General features: G+C 31.3%; 1 protein-coding gene across 5 annotated transcripts in view; it reads right to left on the reverse strand.

The window, feature by feature from the left end:
• The window catches only part of LOC118187717 (neural cell adhesion molecule 2-like), a 1,091,694-nt gene that overhangs the window by 37,084 nt on the left and 1,032,176 nt on the right, over positions 1 to 22,434 (reverse strand). For all 5 annotated transcript variants that reach the window (XM_085815340.1, XM_085815342.1, XM_085815343.1 and 2 more), the window contains one exon: positions 394 to 536. In XM_085815340.1, coding sequence (XP_085671466.1) covers positions 394 to 536 — 143 coding nt within the window. The remainder of the gene's footprint in view (positions 1 to 393; positions 537 to 22,434) is intronic.

Here is a 22,434-nt window from a genome sequence, read left to right on the forward strand (position 1 = left end):
TGATATGTCATCTACATAGTACTTCCTATAGGTAGGAAAAGAAAGGAAATATTTAAATTTCTCTAAATTTTTTTATATAAAAACAAATTTTTTCCTTTCATTGATTGAAATCTGAAATTTTACCTTTTTCACATATTAGATAAAGCTGTAAACCACGTGGAATAGCAAGCACTACATAATTACGAAGCAGATCATAGCATGAATAGGAAAATTTCTTATATTAAGGATTAATGTTTTCTTAAACCTAAATTTCTGATTAAAAATCTAAGCACACCTAGTAGACTTTGTCTAATAGTTGATTTAATAAGTTGTTAATAATAGTTGATAATAAGTTGATTTAATAATATGTCAATTTTTGTCAAACTGAAAAGTAATTTTGTTTGTTTGAAATACCATTAGGCGGAAGCAGCATGTTGGGCATTCCTCCTGTCTGTTCCATCTCAGCGCAATAAACATTTTGTGGAGGAATAACATCTGGATCTTTACCATCGTGTTCTGCAGGATCGACCAAGTTTTTCTTCAGAAGAATTTCATCTCTGAAATAAATATTCAGCATTAATACAAAAAATATTAAATGAATATAATATTTGATATTGTTTCTCTGAATATTCAGATAAAACAGCTACGTGGTGATCTTTCTTGTGTTTATTATTTAGATGCAGTTCATTTTAATTTTGATTATGATTAATCTCTTGCAGTGCACTCTATCTAACGTTTCTGGTGATGAGATGGCTAAATAACTGAGGGTTCCTGTTCTTTGAGAAAATTGGATCATAATATGCAGACCGTCAATTTACTATAAAAATCACCAAAGCTACACTATATTGAGGCAAAAAAGTCAATAATAAGTAATGCTTCACTTACGATTAAATATAACAGTGGATATATATATATATATTTCATTATAAAAGCAAACATCAAATTCGGATTTTTAATTTATCCTCTCCTATCCAGTCATTCAAGTTCCTTTTTACACATACATACACATTTATATATATATATATAATAGTTTTAATTTAACTACCTACATTTGGCCTACATTTATATTTATATGCCTTATATAATTACGCCTTTGGTTATACAAAATTTTAAATTTTGTGATAAGGTACTTTTGTTTATATGCATTAACGAATAATTTCTAATTGCTTCTTCTCTTGGTATTTAAGATCTTTTTTTTTTAAATCTATTTACAAGTATATCCCATTTGATCGTGTAAGGGAATTTCCTTCGTCTGTTAGAAAACTGATCATTTAAACCCAAATATTATGTGTTAGATTTTAATTACAAGTTAAAAGAATTCATTCAAAGAGACGAAGGGGATGAATAACGATCATTCCCAAACATTCGGAATTTTATGGAACAAGAACAATTTCCCTTAAAAAGTCAGTTTTTCCATGAGACTAATAATAATTATTTCTCTTTTAATTTTATTGCGCTTTATAATATATTTATCTGTTTTTATGTTTTTGGTATTTTGAGATTTTGATGATTTACATTACCATTTTCAACTTCTTTTAAGTCCATTATATGTTGTTAATAGTTTTATCCAAAACTGCTTCAGAATTAACATTAAAGTTAATTAATTGAATTATGAATACATTTAATTTACAATAATTTTTATTCTTCACTTCCTAGGAAATGCTGCAAAGTTAGTTAATTATAATTTATTTCCTAAACAGTATTGTTTAATTGATTATATTATCTCCTAAGTTTAATTAAAGTAGAATTATTTTAAAGGTGTGTATCCATACTGGTAAGTTATATTTTGAAAGATGTTTTGAAGTAATTTGAAAGCAAAATGTTAATAATGTTTTAACGGGGACTGGAGTTAAATCATCACGAAGAATAATATTTCAATTGTAAAAGGAAAAATTAAAACATGTAATCATTGTCATTGATCGGAAATTAGTTGACTTTTCAAGGGGAACAAACCAACTCCCGTTCAATGAACAATAATTGATAAAAATACGTAAATACGAAAGTGTTTCGTCTTTACTCGAGTTATAAGTAAAAGCCAAACCGGCAATTCTAGTCAGGCCAAATATTTCCGCGAATAGTAGGAATTATGAACCAATGCTGATACTCAAAGAACTTATTCTCATGAAGCATTTTAGTCAATTCAATTTGGAGTAAAATTCAATTGCTGTAGAGAAATCCTGTAAAACTCGAGTAACCGTCCCCGACACTTTCATCTTATGCATTTGAGTGCTATATTATTTGTAGAAATTAAACATTGGAAATTGTCATTATAAAACCGAATTCAAAGTAAAGTTGAAATAAACATAGAAGATTATAAAAAAGATAAATAATGCAAACTTTGTAAAAACAAATCAAAGAAAATATAAAAATAATATAAAAATAATATAGAAAATAATATAAATAAGATCAGTGAATGTACATGAAGATATAAAGGCCAATTAAAATAATTCTACTTTAATTAAACTTAGGAGATAATATAATCAATTAATCAATACTGTTTAGGAAATAAATTATTATATATATATATATATATAGTATACATATATATTTAAATTCAGTTATATATATATAGTATAAATATATATTTAAATTCAGTTCATAATTTTTTTATTACTTTATTTAATTAATTTATTACATAAATTTATTATTTAATCTTTTACATATATATATGTAAAAGATTAAATTAGCAACGAAAATTAATTTCCATTCTCTGTTCTAAATATTGTATTTGCACCTATTTACCTTTATTTATATAATACCTTTATACCTTTATTTATATATCTTTATTACCTTTATTTGCATTATGTGATTTTATACCCTTATTTGCATTGTGTGATTTTGAGACTAATCTAGGTCATATGATTCTTACGTAATTCTGAAGATGTATATGGAACTAAAACTCAAATAGCCAATAGTAATTTTACAGCAGTATTAACTATCCAATCAGAATGCATTGAGAACCAAAACTAACTCAGTCTGAATTAAGATTTCATCCTGAATATAACGCACTTGCTTTCTACGCGTTGGCCTAGCTCGACTGCAGTCTGTCTGATCCTTCTTTCTTACTGCAAATTTATCTAAAATGTAAACTTTGTGTAAGTGTAAACCTATATGTGTTTGTGTAAAGTGTAAAAGAACTTGATTGTGGCCGCAACATGTTTACTGAAAGAAAAGTTGAATATATTTTGATTGCCAAATTTCTATGTTTGCGTTCTATACCAGAATCTATTACATATTACACTATATTAAAAAAATGGAAATTTATTAGAATGAATAAATCAGTTTTTAATAACCAATAATATAACCCTGATAAATACTTTTACTCAAAAATCTTAAAAAAATCATGTTATTAGAAAACCCTCTAACAGATAGACATATCGTGCAACATGATAGCATACTGGACAGGAAGCAGTTGAGGAGTCTCTCTGGGAGTCGATCCCACTGCTGCGGCAAGACAGCTTTCAACGCCGGGATGATTCTGGGAGGATGATGACGAGATGGAATTACCCTCCTAAGAGCGTCTCAGACATACTTTATAGGTCAAGCGGTCAGGTTGGTCAATCCATGCGGCGAATATCTATCTTTCCAGGTAATCATCAACCAGCTGAAAACTGAGTGACCGAGCTTTTTTGTCTATTAACATGAATTCAAGGCCACTGAAAAGTCGAACATTAGAGCTCTAAAATCTCCTCTCTATACCTCATAGCATTCAGAAAGCTTTTGTCAAACACATGCAGGGGTGTGCGACCTTCCAAATTACTGCCTGCTTAAACCGTTACACTTCCAACATTGTAGTGATATTTTTTCCTGATGAAGGAGGGATGGTATTGTGCTCTATGCTTTCTACAGATACAGGTTTGCCGGGAGTGAGTATTCAACTGAATCTCGACTCATCTGTATAAGCACGGTACTCCACTGAATTGTAGTCGGAGGTGCATGTTGTCTGCACTATGCTGAACACACTGTCTAATGTATTGCAGTGAACGGGAGGCAAAAAGTTTGTCTTCTGTCATACAGCCTCTCTCATGAAACTTTCGGGCAACTCTAGGGAATAAAACTTGGGTTCCAATGGCAATATGCATATCACGTGATGGCTGTGAAGCTGTATCATTCCTGTGTCGCTGCTCTAAAAAACGATCCAAATGCAAAATAACGATCCTCCTTCGTCGTGCATGTTGAGCTATGACAAAGCACACGAGGTCTATCTGCCTAAAAGAAGGGATGCTTTCGTGGAGGACTTTCTAAGGGAGACTGGCTCGTATACACGTTACACATGGGAAAAACCACGAAAACGCCCATTCAGCCAGCCCGTTCGCGGGATTCGAACCTCGGATCGAACTACCAGTGTTCAGCGACTTTACCGCTCGGCCGCCGGTAGGCCCTTCATCGTTGTGGATCTTTCTCGATCTGTTTTGGGTTTTCTCCGTATGAATCTAGTGTCCAGAAACTGTTTTGACAAATTGCAGACGACACTGAGCAATAAATTATCTTTTGTAGCAGCCTGCGCTTGTGATTGGGCTGCCTCCAACTTATGACAATTTCCTATCTCATTCATTCATCCATACTTTTGTGGCTACTTATTTTATCTTATACCTTATAAAATTTACCCAAGTCTTGCGATAAACAAGGCGAATGTGGTAAAGGAATCACCGAAACTTCCACGTGCCGAAATCGTGCTCTACGCAAATAGCCGAAACTCCTCGTGCGCTTATATCTCCCCTCCATAACCACACCTTGGCAAATATGCATGTGTACGCTAACGTAATCTACTCTGAATATTTCCATAATTCTTCGGTGGCATATTTAGTACCTCTGGTTCAACACCTTTTGTAAAAATAATTTCCAAATTCTTTTAATTTTGCACATGATGCGTATGTATATATAGAGAGAATGAAAGAGATCTTAATTAAGCACTATTAATATAATTTTTTGGATAATAGGTAAAATTCTAAACTATACCGAATAAGAAAAATTATATAATAATTAAGTACATTACTGCATGTGTAGGAAAATCCCCTCTTCAATACAAAAGGCGTATATTTGCTTTCATTAAGCAATAGTTAGTTCAAATGATTTTTCTTAAATTTCTTCTCTCTTTTAATACAGACGTGTGTCTAAGCACTTAGTCCTTAAAAAAATTATTCTTTTGTCTTTGGTAAGCTACAGAACTGAGTTTTAACTGAAACTGAAAGAAAAATGTTTTAGATTTTCTTTCCTTATGTTCAAATTTCTTAATTCTAAGGGTTAACTTGGTTTTGGTTACAACACCTCTAAATTTTGTTAGTGTAACATTCATTTCAGTGTAACTGCTTATAAGTTAAAACACGTCAAATTAACATTCACTTAGTGCTACACTAATACAATAGCTCATCAGCAAAAAATAAGGAAACTGCTCTGTTTAAGTTAAATTCACTAAAGCAAATAATAGAGAATTTTCCAATATTCATTAAGACATAACAAAAGTTTACTTAATACTAGTTTGCTTAAAATATTTCGTTCAGTTCTATTCAATGTCGTAACGTTTTAAAGAAAGTCGAATGAATAGAAATTAATTTTTTATTTTAGTTTGCCATTAGACAATTAATTTTCTAATCATTAGTTACAATGTATCATTCAAAAAATAACTTTATAATACTGTTTAAATAATTAATGAAATTAATTATAATAGATGAACATTCGTCCTTGAGTCCTTAAGGGAATACAAAGCACTTTCTATCTGCTGCAATTCAAAATCGCTATGGACTCAATTATCGCATAGAAAATGATAAATTTCATCTCTAAAGCGTATTGGATATTATATGTTTCGTTGAACTCTTTATTGCATTTAAAAATATAGTGAATTAGAAAACCATTAATGGGAATAATATTAATAGCTATTTAAAAGTTAAATACACTTCATTTAAAACTCCGCGCAATTTAAAACTTCATTTAAAATTAAGTTTTTGAAGACATAAAATGAATGAGGACTTAGACTTTTGAGAGTCTTGTGTCATATCCAGCATTCAACAAGTTACTCAGTTTACGATAAATAGTCTATTGGGAAGTTAATGAAAAATTAAAACCTCGTCCGAATTATCAGTAATCACATTCTCAATTAGTTGAAGCTCCGATAAGGCTATTGGCTAAAACTTAGATTTCTTTCATCTTGCGATAAAGCCGGGCAGCGGAAATATGGTAATGAAGGTCTCATTAACCCAGCTGCTAAAGCTTACTCAAACAGAATGTGCATTGAATTGCTCGCGGGTTGATAACACAGGGTTGTACGAAACGCATTTAGACTTCTGCCGCATCAACGACTAAAGTGTCACCTTCTTGCTGGCAATTTTGCTTGCAGTTGCTCTGAGGCCATCTTATTTAGTTGCATTTTTTGATGAGGAAATAGTGAAAATTTCACTCACAAATTAATGTTCAAGGAACGTGTTGATAAATTAATAAAAAATTGGTAATTTTATTTGCCTGTTTCCAGCTTCTAAATTTTATCATATCCGCCCTTCCAGCTTTTCAGCGCTAGATTCTGAAAATTTTAGAAATATTTGTATAATTTTTCTCTTTTCCTATTATACATATTTTTCCCTCTCAGGGATAATTTATTGGTAAATTTTGTCTCCTTAATTATTTTTATTTTTATTATAATAATAATTAATTATTATTATAATAAAAATTATTATAATAATAATATTAACTAGATCTAATAATAAGATGATTATTATTTAATTCAATAACAATATTAACTAGATCTAATAATCTTAGAAACCCTATTTGAATGTTCATGATAGAAAATAAGTGATAATTTTACTACTCAGTACAATTTTTTATATCTTTTAGAATGCTGAATCATATGAATTTTTCAGCATTAGATAATGGCAGCAAATACATTAAGTCTGTACATTCTGCTCTTTTTGTATTACAAAATGCAAACTTCCCGAACATATCCATATTTGCATCAGTATATCCATACAGCAGAACTGTACTGCTCTCAGATATGTACGAGTAGAAAGATGCTGTGAGGAGGAATAGTCCGTTTCCATATAGCTCTCAGTGCTAGAAGTACATTGAAGCAGTGCTCATTGTTTACATTTGTACAATAAACACTTCTTTCTGTCCAGTGCGTATCTAGATTCATATAATAATAAGTTCAAAATACGAGCACATATTACGTAATTCTGCTCACTTGAAATAAGGTATCTCAACAAAAACGCCGAATTTAAAATACTCCAAAAATACTTTACTTTTAGAAAATGAGAAATATTTTTGCTTGTTTTAAACAGGTAAATTTCCCTATTTAAGAATGTCAAGTGTATTTTGACTTGGAAACACTGCATTTTATCACTGTCAGTTCATTTCGCACCTTCGTTCGAGCTTAGTCGATATGGAGCGTTACGCAAGAACAGTAAATTTTGATTTTGAAAACTCATTACATGATTATTGAGAGTTATACATAGGCTCTTAGGAAACGTCGTGCAATCTTTTAACGTTAAAGCGCAATATGAAAGAAAATTTCATAAAATCTGAACTTAAGAATAATATATATAAAGACCTAACATCGAAAGCACCTAAAGGGGGAATTCAATTTCTCATTAAGCACCCTCAATCAGTAAATACAGGATAAAGCGATTACGAATTATATCGAAAGGGTCGGGTGCTATAGATCAAGGTTGTGGAGAAAATTATTTTCCATTCTTAAATTAGATGATTTACCTGTTATAAGTATGTAAAAATATTTTCCATTTTATAAAAATAAAGTATTTATTGGTGATATTAAATCCACCTCTTTTGTTAGGATATCTGCAGTGAATTTTGATGGTAGTCTGTTTTTTTGAAGTTACTCGGCAAATGAATCTTGAGATTCAGGAATTTTATTCATGTAGTTCATTTAATAAATTTCATTTGTGGTTTCTTAATAAATATAGATACGTATTAAAACATTATGTCCTTTAATTTATTTTTTATTAAACGCAGTTTTAAATTTCTGATTTAATTAACAAAATTTAATATTAAATTAATGTTCTTCCTTTTTCAATCTAATTATTCTAAAAGAAGGGTCAAGGGGAGTTTAGAACTGGTCACAAATCTGTCATATTTCATATATTTTATAATCAATGGAATGCAAACAAAGAAAATATCTTGTCATGTCTGGCAGCCATGGAGAAGAAATAACGAAGTGGCAATTGTATACCACCATTAAGAATTATAATAAGAGCATGAGAAGTATAATCTATAATAGCATATTAACAGATGTTTAGCATTTATGTGCCCTTAGGGAAGGTGATAAATACATGTGTTTTACATTTACGAGTCATCGCAATAGTCTGGGTGAATATCAAATATGTTCTTTTGTAAAGAAGCATGCGAATTCGAATTTTAAAATAAATCTAATCTTTTTCTTTCTGTCCTTCAAGATGAAAGGGACTATACTACTTCAAAAAGCATATAAATTTTCAACAGAATTAAGAAAATTTAAGATTGATTTTAATCTTATATGAAACAGTATATTTTTGACCTTATATCTAAAATTCGCATCTAGTTTAGATGCTGTCTTTCTTTATTTCAAAAAGAAAGAAATACAAATATTTGTTAAACATTTTCAAAGATATAGTTGTTACTTTAATTTTGAGGCATAATATTTAGATAAAATACTCCAGAAAGAAAAAAATACAATTAAATGATCTTGAGGGAAATGGAAGGCTTTTTTCAAAAACAATTGTGATAGTATTCGTAAAATGGACGCCTTTTTAAAATTTCACATAAATGCGTTAATGAATTAAAAAAGCAAAACCACATCAGAAACATAACTTACATTTTGTATCTAAATTAACGCCCTATATTTATTGCATTGATGTATTTAAAAGCAATAATTGAAAGACGCTTATTTTTTTCTCATGAAGATTTCGGCAAGACCACTACAAAACTCATAAATTAAAATGGTTATTTCTCGAAAATTTATGGTTCACAGCATTCAGATGCCAGAAAACGTTTTTTCTCTCTCCTAATTTATCTTTTCTATTTAATAATCAGAGTAAAAGAAGTTAAAGAGAGTAGCGAAATGTTAAATATTTTACTGCTTTACAATTAAAAATATATTTTGAATAAATGCATTCAATATCCCTAACCAGCTCTTAACAATATACATTAACCAAAAGATAAATAATGTGCAACACATGCATATCGCTGAACACGAAAATGTATCTATCAAACAGCCTTTAAGAGCAAGTTTTGAATATTTTAATTACTTTTAAATTGCATTTCACACACAGAGATATTAAAATAATAATTTTAGTCAATAAAATGCATTGTAATGTAGAATTTCATTGATCATAACCTAAATGCTTATAATTATCATAACATGGCTTTCCATTACATGCACTCTTAAACGAAAACATCCAAAAGCGGATAGATGTTTCTCGTAAGGAAGAACGGACAATTTAAAGACTCATAAAGAAAATTAAAGAGTCGGGGAAAATGAAGGTAATTAAAGTAATTAACACGTTTTCCTTCTTTTACAATGCAAGTTATTTAATTTTTATTCCTGAATGAAAATACTGTTTTATGTTTCTTTAAGAAAATAATTTTATGCTTCTTCGAGAAAGCAATTTTGCTAGTTGCATGCGATTATCTTGTGTTTAAACTAAGAGCAACTAGAGAAGAAACTTATGCAATTACCTAAATATGATTTTTATTTATTTATTTCTTTTATTTCTTTAATGCTTTTCGGGACAGAAAAGAATAAATAATCTGAAGTACCTCCGCATTCTCAAACCTGTTAAACCTCTCTGAGAAGATAGGCTATGTGTTCAGTTCCTGCAAAACTTTATTTTAACAGCATTTGTTAATTATATTTGTATGTTTACTTATTTTACATTTTATTTCTACAACTTTCCTTTCATTACGACGACATATGTAGTGTAACAATTTCAATCCTTACAATACTTTTAAAAGTATACATGGGGAATTGTACACTAATGGATAATATTCATTTAAAAGTATTGCCCTTTCTCATTTATATTCTGATTTATAATGCATTTCCATTTCTGTAAATAGGCCTAGAAATGATTTTCCGAAATACTGTTAAGTACTTATCTCGCATGGCGTTTTATATATGTTATATACTCGTATATCATAAAATATTCGTTTCTTTTGCGCAGTTTTTAATTTTGAAATTATCTAATAAGATAACCAAGTTACCAAGATCTAAGTCTAATAGTATATAAGTCACCAAGAGGCAAATAATTACTTTAGATCAACTAATTAGATATAAACATTTATATGGGAAAATCCTCCATAAGCAATAAGATGTCCATAGTGTCTGTCAAAGAGAGACAGAGACTTAAATCTTTTTCATGCCCAATTATCAAAAGCTGATTTTAATTTCTGTCTCTTATATTTACGTCGACATGTATGCAAAAGTGTGAAGAGACATTAGGTATAATTTGAAAGCAGGAGAGATGAAAAATGAGCAATGCCCTCGCCGGGACTCGAACCTCTGGAATACGCGCCGAGTGTGCTGACTACTACACCATGAAAGCATGCTAAGAAAGCGGGAGAAATACCTTATAAGTGTACATATATGTTTGTGTGTATGTAAAAAAAGTTAAAAAATTTTAAATGAAGGTTACAAATTAAATAAATTAAATGAACTTTAGAGTTTTATCACTACGTTTACAATCTTCGACATATTCCTTTTTTCAATTTTACAAGCCATATCTTTATCCCTCAACTTAGATCTTGCATTTTTTTATTATTTCAAGCTTGACAAACTTCTCTCCTGCATCTGAAATTCTCCCTAGACTTCACAATATTTTCTCAAAGGTATTGTGTAGAATCTACATGTGGCATTCAGGTTTTATTTTTGTTCTATACTACATTCAAATTAATTTTTAATTGAATAAATTGATTAATTTTAATTTTAATTCTTTTCCCAAATCTCAGATATACTGCCTTTCTTAATTTATTCTATTTTAGGCTATAAGCCTAGCATTAATTTTTTTGGTTGTTTTGAAATTTTCGTTTTTTCCTCAATCTGAGAACTTTTAAACATAAATTACCAGCAAAGCAAAGGTTTTATTTATTACACTTTTAAGTAACTTTTCTTCTAAACTAAGTTAGTTTCCTAGAAATGTTGTAAAATATGCTTAGTTTTCATTTACGACAGTTGGTTTTGATTTAGAGCATTTATTAGCAGTTTTGCACTCTCCTTGGTTCAACATTTATTTAAAGATTTACTTAGCCCATTGCTTTTAATTTACGAATTGGTTTTCTGGTTTCTTATTTCGAAAAGTCTTATTTCATACTGATCCAGTATTTTTTGTTTTAATATCATTCCCGTAGCAGATTATAGCTTAATGAATAATTAAAATTAAAAAAAGCAAATCAGTTTTTTTATAATTTATTGCATTTGCCAATAGCCTTTCAGTAGTCATTTTTATTTCAATTAATTTAACTTCATTTATGAGTTTCTTTTGAATCATTTTGAAGAGTTTCCAATGACCCAGATATAATTCAGAAACCGGTTCTGTTGAAAATTTCTCGGCCGCTCCTCGAAAAAAACTAAAGAATTTCGTTATATTATTTATAATATGTAATTTTAAAGTTGTAGAGTTGTTTTTGTTTCAGTTCTGATATATGCACTTGCTATTAGACTGTTGATCCCCTTTTTTGATTTAATTATTATATCTCGATTATATATATATATTTCCTTTTTATTTTTGCCGCTTATTAAGTTTATTTATATATTAATATACACATATATATTTGCGAACAGAAAAACAGGCAGATTAATAATATAATTTTAAAATGTTGTATTCAAAATTTTTCTTCAAAAATAAATGTAGAAGTTTAATTTATTTTTCTACATGCAATATTAATGGGTTTTTTTAGCTATTTATTTGTATATCAAGAGAGGCGGCAAGTTCAGGGACAGCCCAAGAAGGCAAACTCCGGAAACGCCCTTGTTGGTTAAAGTTGTAGCTACGTCACTGCTGCTACTGCGTTCTCAGTGACTGAACGGATTAATATATAAAATGTGCATTGGTTCCATCATTTTCCTACATGTCACATGTATGCAACACAGATTCCCTCATAAAGTTATTCTCAAAGGCATCTCTGAGAAGCAGGTAGTTCGTCGAATGATTTTCTGTTCTGAAGTTAAAATATATAATTTAGGTATCAAATGGGAGATATAAAAATTAATATATTTAGTGCTAAGACAAGTATGTATCGTTAGCAAGTACATATCGTTAATTTATTATACTACAAAATATTTATGTCTTGAACCTTTACTGAATTATCGTAGGCATATTATTTACTTTGTCATAACAGCAACTTAATATATCCAAAGGTATTTGGAAATCGTATCTTGGAATGATACCAAGAATACCGAACAACATTATCCATAAAAGTGCTTTGCTGTTTTTTACTTTATTCAAATTTTATTACTAATTCTTCTGTAATTTATTTTGTTATTAGGTAACACGAAATACAAGGGATAAATTAAGAAATTAGTCTTAAAAACTGCTTCGCGGACAGTTTCAGGGACATGTAGAGGACGTTATTTTGTAAACGCTCCACTTTGGATTTATAATTTTTTCCCTTCTTAAACGAAATGATAAATGCATTTATTTAAAGAAAGAAAAAAAAAAGGGCTCTTATCCAAGCGATGCAACGCCAACTCTGGTAAACCGAGCAAAATCTCACTAATCGATGGCAAAAGAGTCCGCAGGGATGAATCCTGAAACAGAGCTCAAGAAGTTCTGTAATTAATGGAGAAATTATCTGCTTCCGTTTAACGATCCTTGCGCTTAAAACAAGTCGCTACTGCTAAATATAGATTTTTGCTCATAACGTGGTGACACCAAGAGCTGTAACTAAGAGTCATTTCTTAAAAGTTGCGCCTTTCGTGTTTACCTCCTTAGTTGGAGGCGCAAGATTTTGTCTTAATGAGGTTTACTTTAGATGCGGTGTAGGTTTATGCACCATAAATAATGAAAACAATGGAATTTTCAGCTACCTAAACCAAACCGTAAACTGTCAAGATGTTGGCAGGCTTTATTGTTTAAAATTGCCTGAGATGTTAAACACAAGGCTATACTGAACTTCTGTTTAATAGAAGTTAAGATTGATAGATAATAAGCATAATTGCGGCAGAAACTTGTGTTTATTAAATTAGATAAATTGGTTAAATGTATAAGAAGAAGATAATGGCGAAATAAAACATATTTTCTTAAAAGCATTGTAATCCACAGCAGAAATATGCCTTTCATACTCAATAATTCAAAAATTCATCTAAAGTTAAAATTACTGACAAGTATAGAAAAGCCAACTTATTCGTAATGAAATGAACTGTCATGATGATTTTATCAGGATGAAGCTGCATATTGTTTTCTGAAATTTCAAATGAATGAGACCTCAGAAACTACGCATTGCTAAGTGAAATAACTCACATCTAAATGAAAGTCCTTTCATTATTTATATTTCAGAAGAGGGTAGACGTAGGTATATTAAGAATCCTTAATTTTCAATAAAATTAATGATACATTCTGTAATGCGATCCATAAAAAATTCTTTACATGGTTAACTAAGGTATAAAAGTCAAGTAATTTAATACCTACACCTACTCATAGCATAATCACAGTCAAGTTTTAAAGCAGACTAGGGGCTGTCTGCTTATGGGGAGTTATGAACTCAAAGAAAAGTTTCTGAGGAAAGGATTTTACTCACTTTACGTTTGAGAAATGAGTGTGCAGACTTCATGCTACTAACCTATCAGCCCAACCCAACGAAGTTTCTCGTAGAAAGAAAGGCACGCTCAAGATATGCTTGTCGTTGGTCTGCTAAAGAAACCAACTAAACTAGAATTTCTTGTCTTAGATCATTTACTGAATAAGATGAATAATAATATCTTTGTTATGTTTTCTATCCTTTCTTTATTTTAAGCAGTTTTTCAAGAGGCAAAGAATAAATCAAGAAATAAATCGAAGGGTTTCTGAACGCCCGAAAAATTATACAACTATTTCGATTAATTAAATCAGCTAATAAGTGTTCATTGTTAAAATCATACAAAAAGTGTTTCTTCTTTCCGGTTTTGATAATGAAATAAATGCAACGTTACGAAGAACAAGTAAATTAGTTTTGCAACTTCAGCTCTTTACTTATTTTAGTCATAAGAATCCTATTCGCTAATGAAAATAATCAGTTATAATAAAATTAACTAGGATAATAACTGGAAAATGCAGCTAACTTCTGCTTGCATAACTGAAGTGCAAACGTTCAGAATTATGTTGTTACTTATGCTCATTTGTCTGACAGCAATATCAGCCCAACCCCACGAAGTTTCTCGTAGAAAGGCGCGCTCAAGATACGCTTGTCGTTTGATAACAGCCTTGAGCATATACAGCTGACCGTGGGATTTTGCTCAGTTCCGCCTTAGTGTTGATGAAGAGCACCCCGAGGATGGACGGCTCCACCAAGCCGCACGAGAGGACTTTCAGCTCGCCGCATATTTAGAGTATCGCCATGTCACACCGACGCTATGCATTTACAAATATCCATGCCTTCTCCGGGATTCGAACCCGGTCCCTTCGGCATGGCAGTCAGCGACGCTAACCACTATACCGATTGGGCGGCGTTCGGAATTATCATCAGATGAATTGCTTTCCATTTATCTATAGGAGTGGCGTTTATACAACTGCGCTTTTATTGCCTTTATAATGCCGTAGTTCTGTGATGCTTATCAGCAAGCTATACAGTTACATATGGCCCTCGGTACAGTTCAATTTTTTGAGCGAACTCAGTTTTAGTATTTCCTTTTCATGATGTTTCATAGTATTTGATGAATAATTTTCATGACTAATTTTTCCATTCATCAGAAACAAGCCGTATGACACTGAAACGTTTTCTTGGATTTGAAAATTCAACTCTTTGCTTTCCAATGCATTTTTTTTTTAATGTACCATAGAGGACAATTTCAAAAAGCATTATTGGTACTTGTGTGCAAAGAACACAAAATAGAAATCCAAAGAATTATTTTAATATTATATCATAAGCTTTTGAAAGGACATACGCATAATCTTTTGTTAATTTCTTATCTACAACATAAGAATTAAGTTTTTCCTTTCTTTTTCGTAATATGTTTCTCAAGCATTGTTTAAAATTTTCCTAACGAAAGTTTAATAAATGGAAAATAGATTTATTATCTAAACAAGAAAATTTATTTCTCATCCACCATTAATTAAATTTCGTCATTTCCCCGCTTCTTTTTATGTTAGCTTTTCTAAACTTATTTCGTTCGTGCCTTCACCTTTTTATTGATTTCATATTTCATATAAAAACGTATACACTGGTGGAAAAATTTAAGGGAACAGCTATAAAATTCATGTGGTTTTAATGTTTTGCAGCTGAAAACACGTAACTTGCACAAGATCTTAATTTTGTCATTCCTGACATAATTTTAAAATGCAGAATTGCCTGTTTATGCTAAAAAAACAATTTAAATACGAACATAGGAAATGTAATACGAAGTGGGATACGGAAATGCTTGTGCGAAAACGTTTTAGATATGCATAGAAAAAAAAAATCAGTAACGTCTGTGATTACCTCTGACCGAAACGCTATCTTTACAGAGATGTTTCTTGCTGTATTTTGGATTATTCTGACATTTCTGTGGCAGCAAAGTGAATTCGCGATGAAATTATCGCCTTGAAATATCTGTTGAGTACTAGATGGGCGCTGCAGGGAAGCATGTCGGAGTCCAAATGTGTCCCATTCATGTTCTACCCGATTTAAATTCGGAGGATATTCAGGCCACTCTATTTCTTTTGCCTTCAAGATAACAGGTCACTAGAAAGTTATTAGCGATTGAATGTCTAAAGTACTGATCATTACATCCATACTGATCATTGATCTCATTTCTGTGTATTTCAACATTCATAGCTCCGTCATAAATTTTCATTTAAGCATATTCTACGAGCTCCCACTGAGGTCTGGAATTTTCTCTGGAAGCGGATATTCGAAAGTCATGTACGTATAGTGGAAATTTTTAAATCGTCATTTCTCATTTTATTGCTGTTTAGCGTGGTCGTCAGCTTAGATTACCATATCAGCTAAGTCATCTAGCTTTCTGAATCGATGGTTGTATGAAAGGGCCGAAAAACATTTAGCGTCTAAAAGCGACAGCGTCAAATATGTCAACAAGCTTAATCCATTAAATCTTACCACCTTTTCAGCCATTGATTTAGTAATAGATGCAGAGCAAGTTGTGCGTCACCCGAAATAATTTTTAACGTTTCTGAGTCTCCAGTAATACCTTCACACAAGCTCAATTTAAGAAAAAAGATCCCTTATTATATTATTGCGGACAGTTGAAGATTTATTCATTCCTCATATTCAATTAATACCAGTATTCAAATATGTTCTTCGATTTCAAGCGATTAGTGTTTTCCATTTCGCTTGCATTTTCTATGAGTATCACCAAAAAACAGGGGCGATCACTCTGGGGAAGGCAGCTATTAACTTAAAAATGCAATGTTTCTCAGATGGACTGGAAAAAATGAACAAACACTATAGGGATACGTGGCTTGCTCAAGAGTCGGCACGACGAATGTTGTTGGCTTACGACTGGACAGAGTTGCGAACCCCGAAATGTAGCAGTAAAAGGTGTAGTTTTCTTTCTGTCTAATTAAAATCTACAGTTTTATTCGAGCTTTGTAAAATTCTGCAGAATTCGCTTTTAACCAAAATTATAGAAAAATCACTGTCTACCTGAGATTTCGAAAAAACTCCTTAAATTAAATCTCTTCACTCTGCGTAAAGCTTAGGTACAGCCGAGTACTTCAGATAGTGTTCTATGAAACCAATATAAATGTAATATTGTTCTTTGTTTTGTATAATTTTATGTTTGAAAGCGATATGTCTCTATCATACATTTGCATATACAAATCTTCGTCGTTTTCTAAAGGGAAGCAGTGTCATTAGGGTTTTTGATTGCTGAAGACGTGAAAATGTGCACTGTTCTAGCCGGGATTCGAACTTCGGACCTCCGAAATATGCGTCGAATATGCTTCCAAATACACCACAAAGACATGCGGAAAAGAGGGAGACAATACCTTATAGCAGTAAAATACCAACATTAATTAACAAGATTTAAGGCAAAATCTTGGCGTTTGTAGATGTGTAAACAATGTTTTCAAATAAACTTTAAAAAATAATGTTTTAATGTTATTTTTCTTCTATGGGTAAAGAATCGGAAAATAATTTTTATATTTAAGAAAAAGCACAGACATAAACGTTGGAGTAACGTTCTGAAGCAAAATATATTCTGTGCTTTCGTATGTAACTGAAATTTAATTAGAATATATTACGCAAAAGACTAAAAAAGTATTACGAAGTATTTAATTTATTTATTTATCATGAAATATATCAGTTCAAATTAATAAATCCAAAGAAATGCCAAATATCATAAAAATTCCAATTTTCTTATCGCTTTTATCCATTATAAGTTTTTTCGCACTTTATAGAATAACTTATGATTAAAAAACATTAAATATTCATTTCTTAGCTTTCGTAATGTATTTCACTGTTAACGTTTTCCGAAATAAATGAAGTTATTCATTATGTCTTTTAGTGTTTTAATCGGAGTAAAACGATTTGTTTGTAATTCCATCAAGAGTTCGCTCGAAGAACATTATAGAAGCATTTACAGAATTAAAATTTTGACTTTCGAAGCAGACAGAATAAAATTAAAAAAGGATGTCCTTCTTAATCTAAATGGATAATAAACTGTTTTTATAAAAAATTAAAACCGAATTTTTATATTCGCTGCTTTGCTAGACTTTAAACATTTTCTAAACTATGATATAAAATAAAATGTAATAACATTTTCCCTTCGAGTTAAAACAAGCATTGCGTAAATGAAAAATTCCCTTTTAAAAGATTTTTTTCATAATTTAGATTAATAAATCACGGTAATATATTCCATAGCCATCTGTTAAAAGAAGAAGAATGTTTGTACGGAATGCATTCTAAATGACGAATTACATTCACCAATTCGAACTGGCATCTATTACATTGCATACAGATATATTGAAAACTGGCGTCATTGGCGCCTGTTTACGTACAAGAATTTGCGTCTATTACGCTATATATAGGACGTACTGAAAAATTATTATCTAATGCATTACACACAGGAATTGTCGTAAATTACACTTCATACAGGATGTATTGAAAAAATAACATCTATTACATTATATAAAGGAATTTTCATCTAGTACTTTACATTCAGGAAATCCCACGCAGCCGAAATGTGAGAGCAATATGTTACCGCGACCCGAAATAAAATACTTTTATCTTCCACTCACCAAACGTGCTGACATTCATTGAAGTCGACTTTCAAATTTAATCTGGAGTGTTGTTCAGAAATAAACTAATTCACTTGAAAACAATAAACACAGTCCTTAAGAATGTTTTTTTTTTTCTGCTTTTCAATTTGATTGCTTGAAATAAGCATGTATTAAAATTATGAGATATGTAATTAGAAATATTAAATATTTTTATAAAATTACACTAGCTTAGCTGTACTCATCAATATTATACATTTTTTTCTTTTTTATGTTAACTATTTTAGACGGTTTCGCGTGTGGCTTGTTTTTAAAGAAATAATATAGCGAATATAAGAATATATATGGCAACAATTAACAGTCTATCGGGAATTTAAAAGATATGCTGTTTTTAAATATTTTGTGATAGAGTTATTCATTAAAAATTTTATGTGGCGTAGGTACGAAGAACATGGTAATTAATAAATAAAGATAACATATAAAAAGACAAAAAAAATTTGTTAGCCATCTTAACTCAAAAAACTGAGCATTGATATGATAAACTAAAAATGACTCAAAAATTATAAAAATGTATGCGAGCACTTTAACCCTGCATTGGCAATTCTAAACAGATATTGCGATGCAGTTTTTAAAATCTTGCGTTTCCTTTTTTTTTTCGCGTGTCGTAAGTGAGTAGAAAATGCTTAATATTAAAGCTAAAAATTAAACAAAATCTGATGTGTACACCACATGACTTCCTGGTACTGAACATTAAATTATCCGCATTATTTTTCTGCATTCCATTTAAACTTATTTCCTCGAATTTTCTTCCTCAGAAAAATGTATACACACTTTGAACTCTCAGAGAAAATTTATTTTCGAACCTACAAAGTAAAATTTCTCAGAATAATAAGGTTATACTCCCATCTGAAAAACAAAGTATACTTTCTGATCAAACTGAATGATGTAAATGGTGTTTAAAGTATTACCCTTTGAACATTTACTTTAAACACCATTTAGAACATTCAGTTTCACCATATGCTTAATTTTTAAATTGGAGTATGACCTTAGAAAAACATGAAACACCACATACAGTTAAAACACTTAAAAAAGAAAAAGAAAAAACATTCAATTCAGCCAGCAGGCAAGATGGCAGATTTTTCGGTGCACAAAACTAAAAGTTTCCATTTCATCCCACTCGGCAAAAAGACAGTGAAGGTGCAGAAAGAATTAACTCACTATTCTGCTAAGTTTCAAATGTAACAAATATGGTTGCTATGCTAAAAAAAATTAGGCTTAGATGCAATTAAACAACTTTTAAATTGTTGATAATTCTACAACTATTGCATGCAGATTAACTAAAGGCATAAAATTCTTAACAGGAAGCTAATCCAATAATTTTTAAGCAAAAATACACAAATTACCAAGTTATAAGAATTATTTACTGTAAGAATTTTAAGATAAGAAACAATTTCTTCTAAATCCACTTTAAATCAGTTTTATAAATCGTTTGGGGGAAAAAGAGTCCTTTACTCTGTCCGTACATACAGATGTCTCGCAACAGCATGGTTAAATTGCATTCGATAGTAGGCAAAACGGATATTTTCGTTGAAATATGGTACTCGAAATTTTTCTGATTACAATATTTCCTTTACTTCATATAAGAAAGTAATTAGCAGGAGTGAATGCAAGAGCAGCCTGGTAAACTGCGAGTTCCCCGAAAGCATAAGCAAACTTTAACAAACCCTTTTGGGCGACCATTAAAACGTGAAACCTTTCAGACTTCCCCTCCCCCTTCCCCCCCCGGGGGTCGACGTAGAGAATTCTGCGAAGCTACTGGCTAGGATCTGTACCTAGGCAGTCTCGGCCACGGGGGTATAAAATTTATGAACTTGGTGGTTCTGAAGGCTCTGGGAAAGGTCACTTATTGGCCGGCCCCGGAGTCTGGCACGTCCTAGCGCGGCGTGGTACTAGTAACCCGGGGGTCTCCCCCGGGGTCGCTGGGTAATGTCCCGCTGCGACGGGCTCGCCCAAGCAACTGGTAGGAGCATTAGACGACCGGTGCTGCCTGGGGTACTTCCCCAGGTGGTGCGCTGCTCTCCTGATGGGTAATAGTGGAGGTTGAACCACCACGATGTGCCCAAAGGTGGAGTGGACCCGGAATGAGATTGAGTTCTCGATACGGGGAATGCCTTAATCTTCTTCTTCCCCTCCCTCTTTTTGTAATTTGTTAAATTTTCTATCATTGAATGTTTTCAAAACAACATTAGCACAATTTTCAAGGCCTTTTCCTTCGCATACATTATTAAACATTGAGCTCCACACTGAGCTATTTTTCATTAGTTTCTGAATATGTGTATTTAAAGTTCATTGCTATTTCAGAAAATTTGTTTGTTAATATAAAATTTACATGCGACTTAAATTCGATAAGAAATCTGTTCAATATTGCTCACTTACTTGTTGTTCCATACAAATTATTCGCACATTGATTCAAAATACCCATTTCCCAAAAACCGTAACATGCTATTTAGAAAATCTGTTTGCTACTGAAGTGTAACGAAGTTAACGAACTCTAATGAGGTGCGTGCAAGTAATTGTGCTCTAAATTTCAACATTATTAAATACTAAAAAATGTGAAGTCATTCAGTAAGAAATTAGAAAAGATTTATTAAATCGTCATGTGCGACCAATATCATTGTCGGGTCGAGTTTGCATGACAATGACCTTAATTTACCAACAGATGGTGTCAGCATGCCTATGGCATACAGAGGAAATTAAACAATTAGTCAACGTGGTGTATCCTTGCTCTAAACACATGCGGTGAATTGTCATTAGATTTTTACTAAGCAAAAAGGAATCAATTATGTACTGGTTCATCATCAAATGAGAATTTAATGCAATGACAGCTGTATGATTCGCACAAAAGTGTATGAATGACTGAGAAAATAAATACAGGTAACACTTGTGGAAGGTTCTTTCATTGGTTTAATAGTCATGAGAAATAAAAATTACAGACATGGAGAATATTTTAGGTAAATCCTGGCATTCAAGAAGCTGTCACTAATATTTGACAAGAATGTTGTTCAGTGTTTCATGATGAATTGAAGTTCTATAAATTGTATGTAAGATTAGTACACCTGAAAATGCAAGAGGTCTCGTTGCTTGTTAAGATCTGCTTCTATGCTATGGCGAGTGTGAGGCATTTTTGCAACAGATAGTAACTGTAGATCACAGGTTTCCAGTGGAGTCGATATCCGAATATACAATGGCAATTAATCAGCATAGTCAAGATAACACTGAACGAAAAAACGCATGTGTATGCGTTTAAGTTTCGGATTTTAAAAGCCATTCGATGGAAATATGTCAAAATAAAAGTTGTTACCAGCCCAACATTTTTTTTTTACTTTTCGCTCTTCTTAGGATAAGTAGACTTGAGTGAAGTCTATAATTTACTATGGAAAACAAGAGACAGGTTGAATATTTCTGAACGAGGTGATTTAAGAATTAATTAAACACATTTTATGCCCATTATTAGAAACAATACTTCAATACTCCAAGCCCACCCCCTCACAATAATTAAAATCGAACATTTTTGCAGTTAAAAATCTGTGATTTTGTATAAAAAAGTGTTTGTATTTGTAAAATTAAAAGTAAAAATAATACAAAAATAATAAAATATAAATCCAACAAACCGTTTTTTAAAAATTTTGTTCATTTTCTTAGTCTAGTTGCTATTATTAAGTTATTTAGGCGCAATTATTTCCATTATGATTATGTTGCTTGGCGTACAATTCATTGAAAAATGTAAGGTAATAAATGAAGAAACCCGTTCTTATAAAAGGGATCGATGGAAGAAAAGTTGGAAATTTCTGCTGGAAATGAAAATTGAGCTCATTTCTAAGGGAAATTAAGTTATAGGTAGCACCCTACCATTTCCTTTCATACAGGTATCTTTGCTGCTCGTCAAGAGTTGGGGAAAAGTATAGAAAACTAAATAAGGACTATATTCAGCAATCATAGTATAATTATTTAGGTTTACGATAAAAAGCAGCTTTGATTTTTCCATTGAATGCGGAAATATACATAGCACACAATTTTCGGCAAAAAATTAGCTTGTTCTTGTAGAAAGCAATTCATTAAAAATTTAATG

The sequence above is a fragment of the Stegodyphus dumicola genome, chromosome 4, assembly GCF_044657685.1.
Source record: "Stegodyphus dumicola isolate Sdum_Otavi_A_Nest chromosome 4, ASM4465768v1".
Classification (NCBI taxonomy): domain Eukaryota; kingdom Metazoa; phylum Arthropoda; class Arachnida; order Araneae; family Eresidae; genus Stegodyphus; species Stegodyphus dumicola.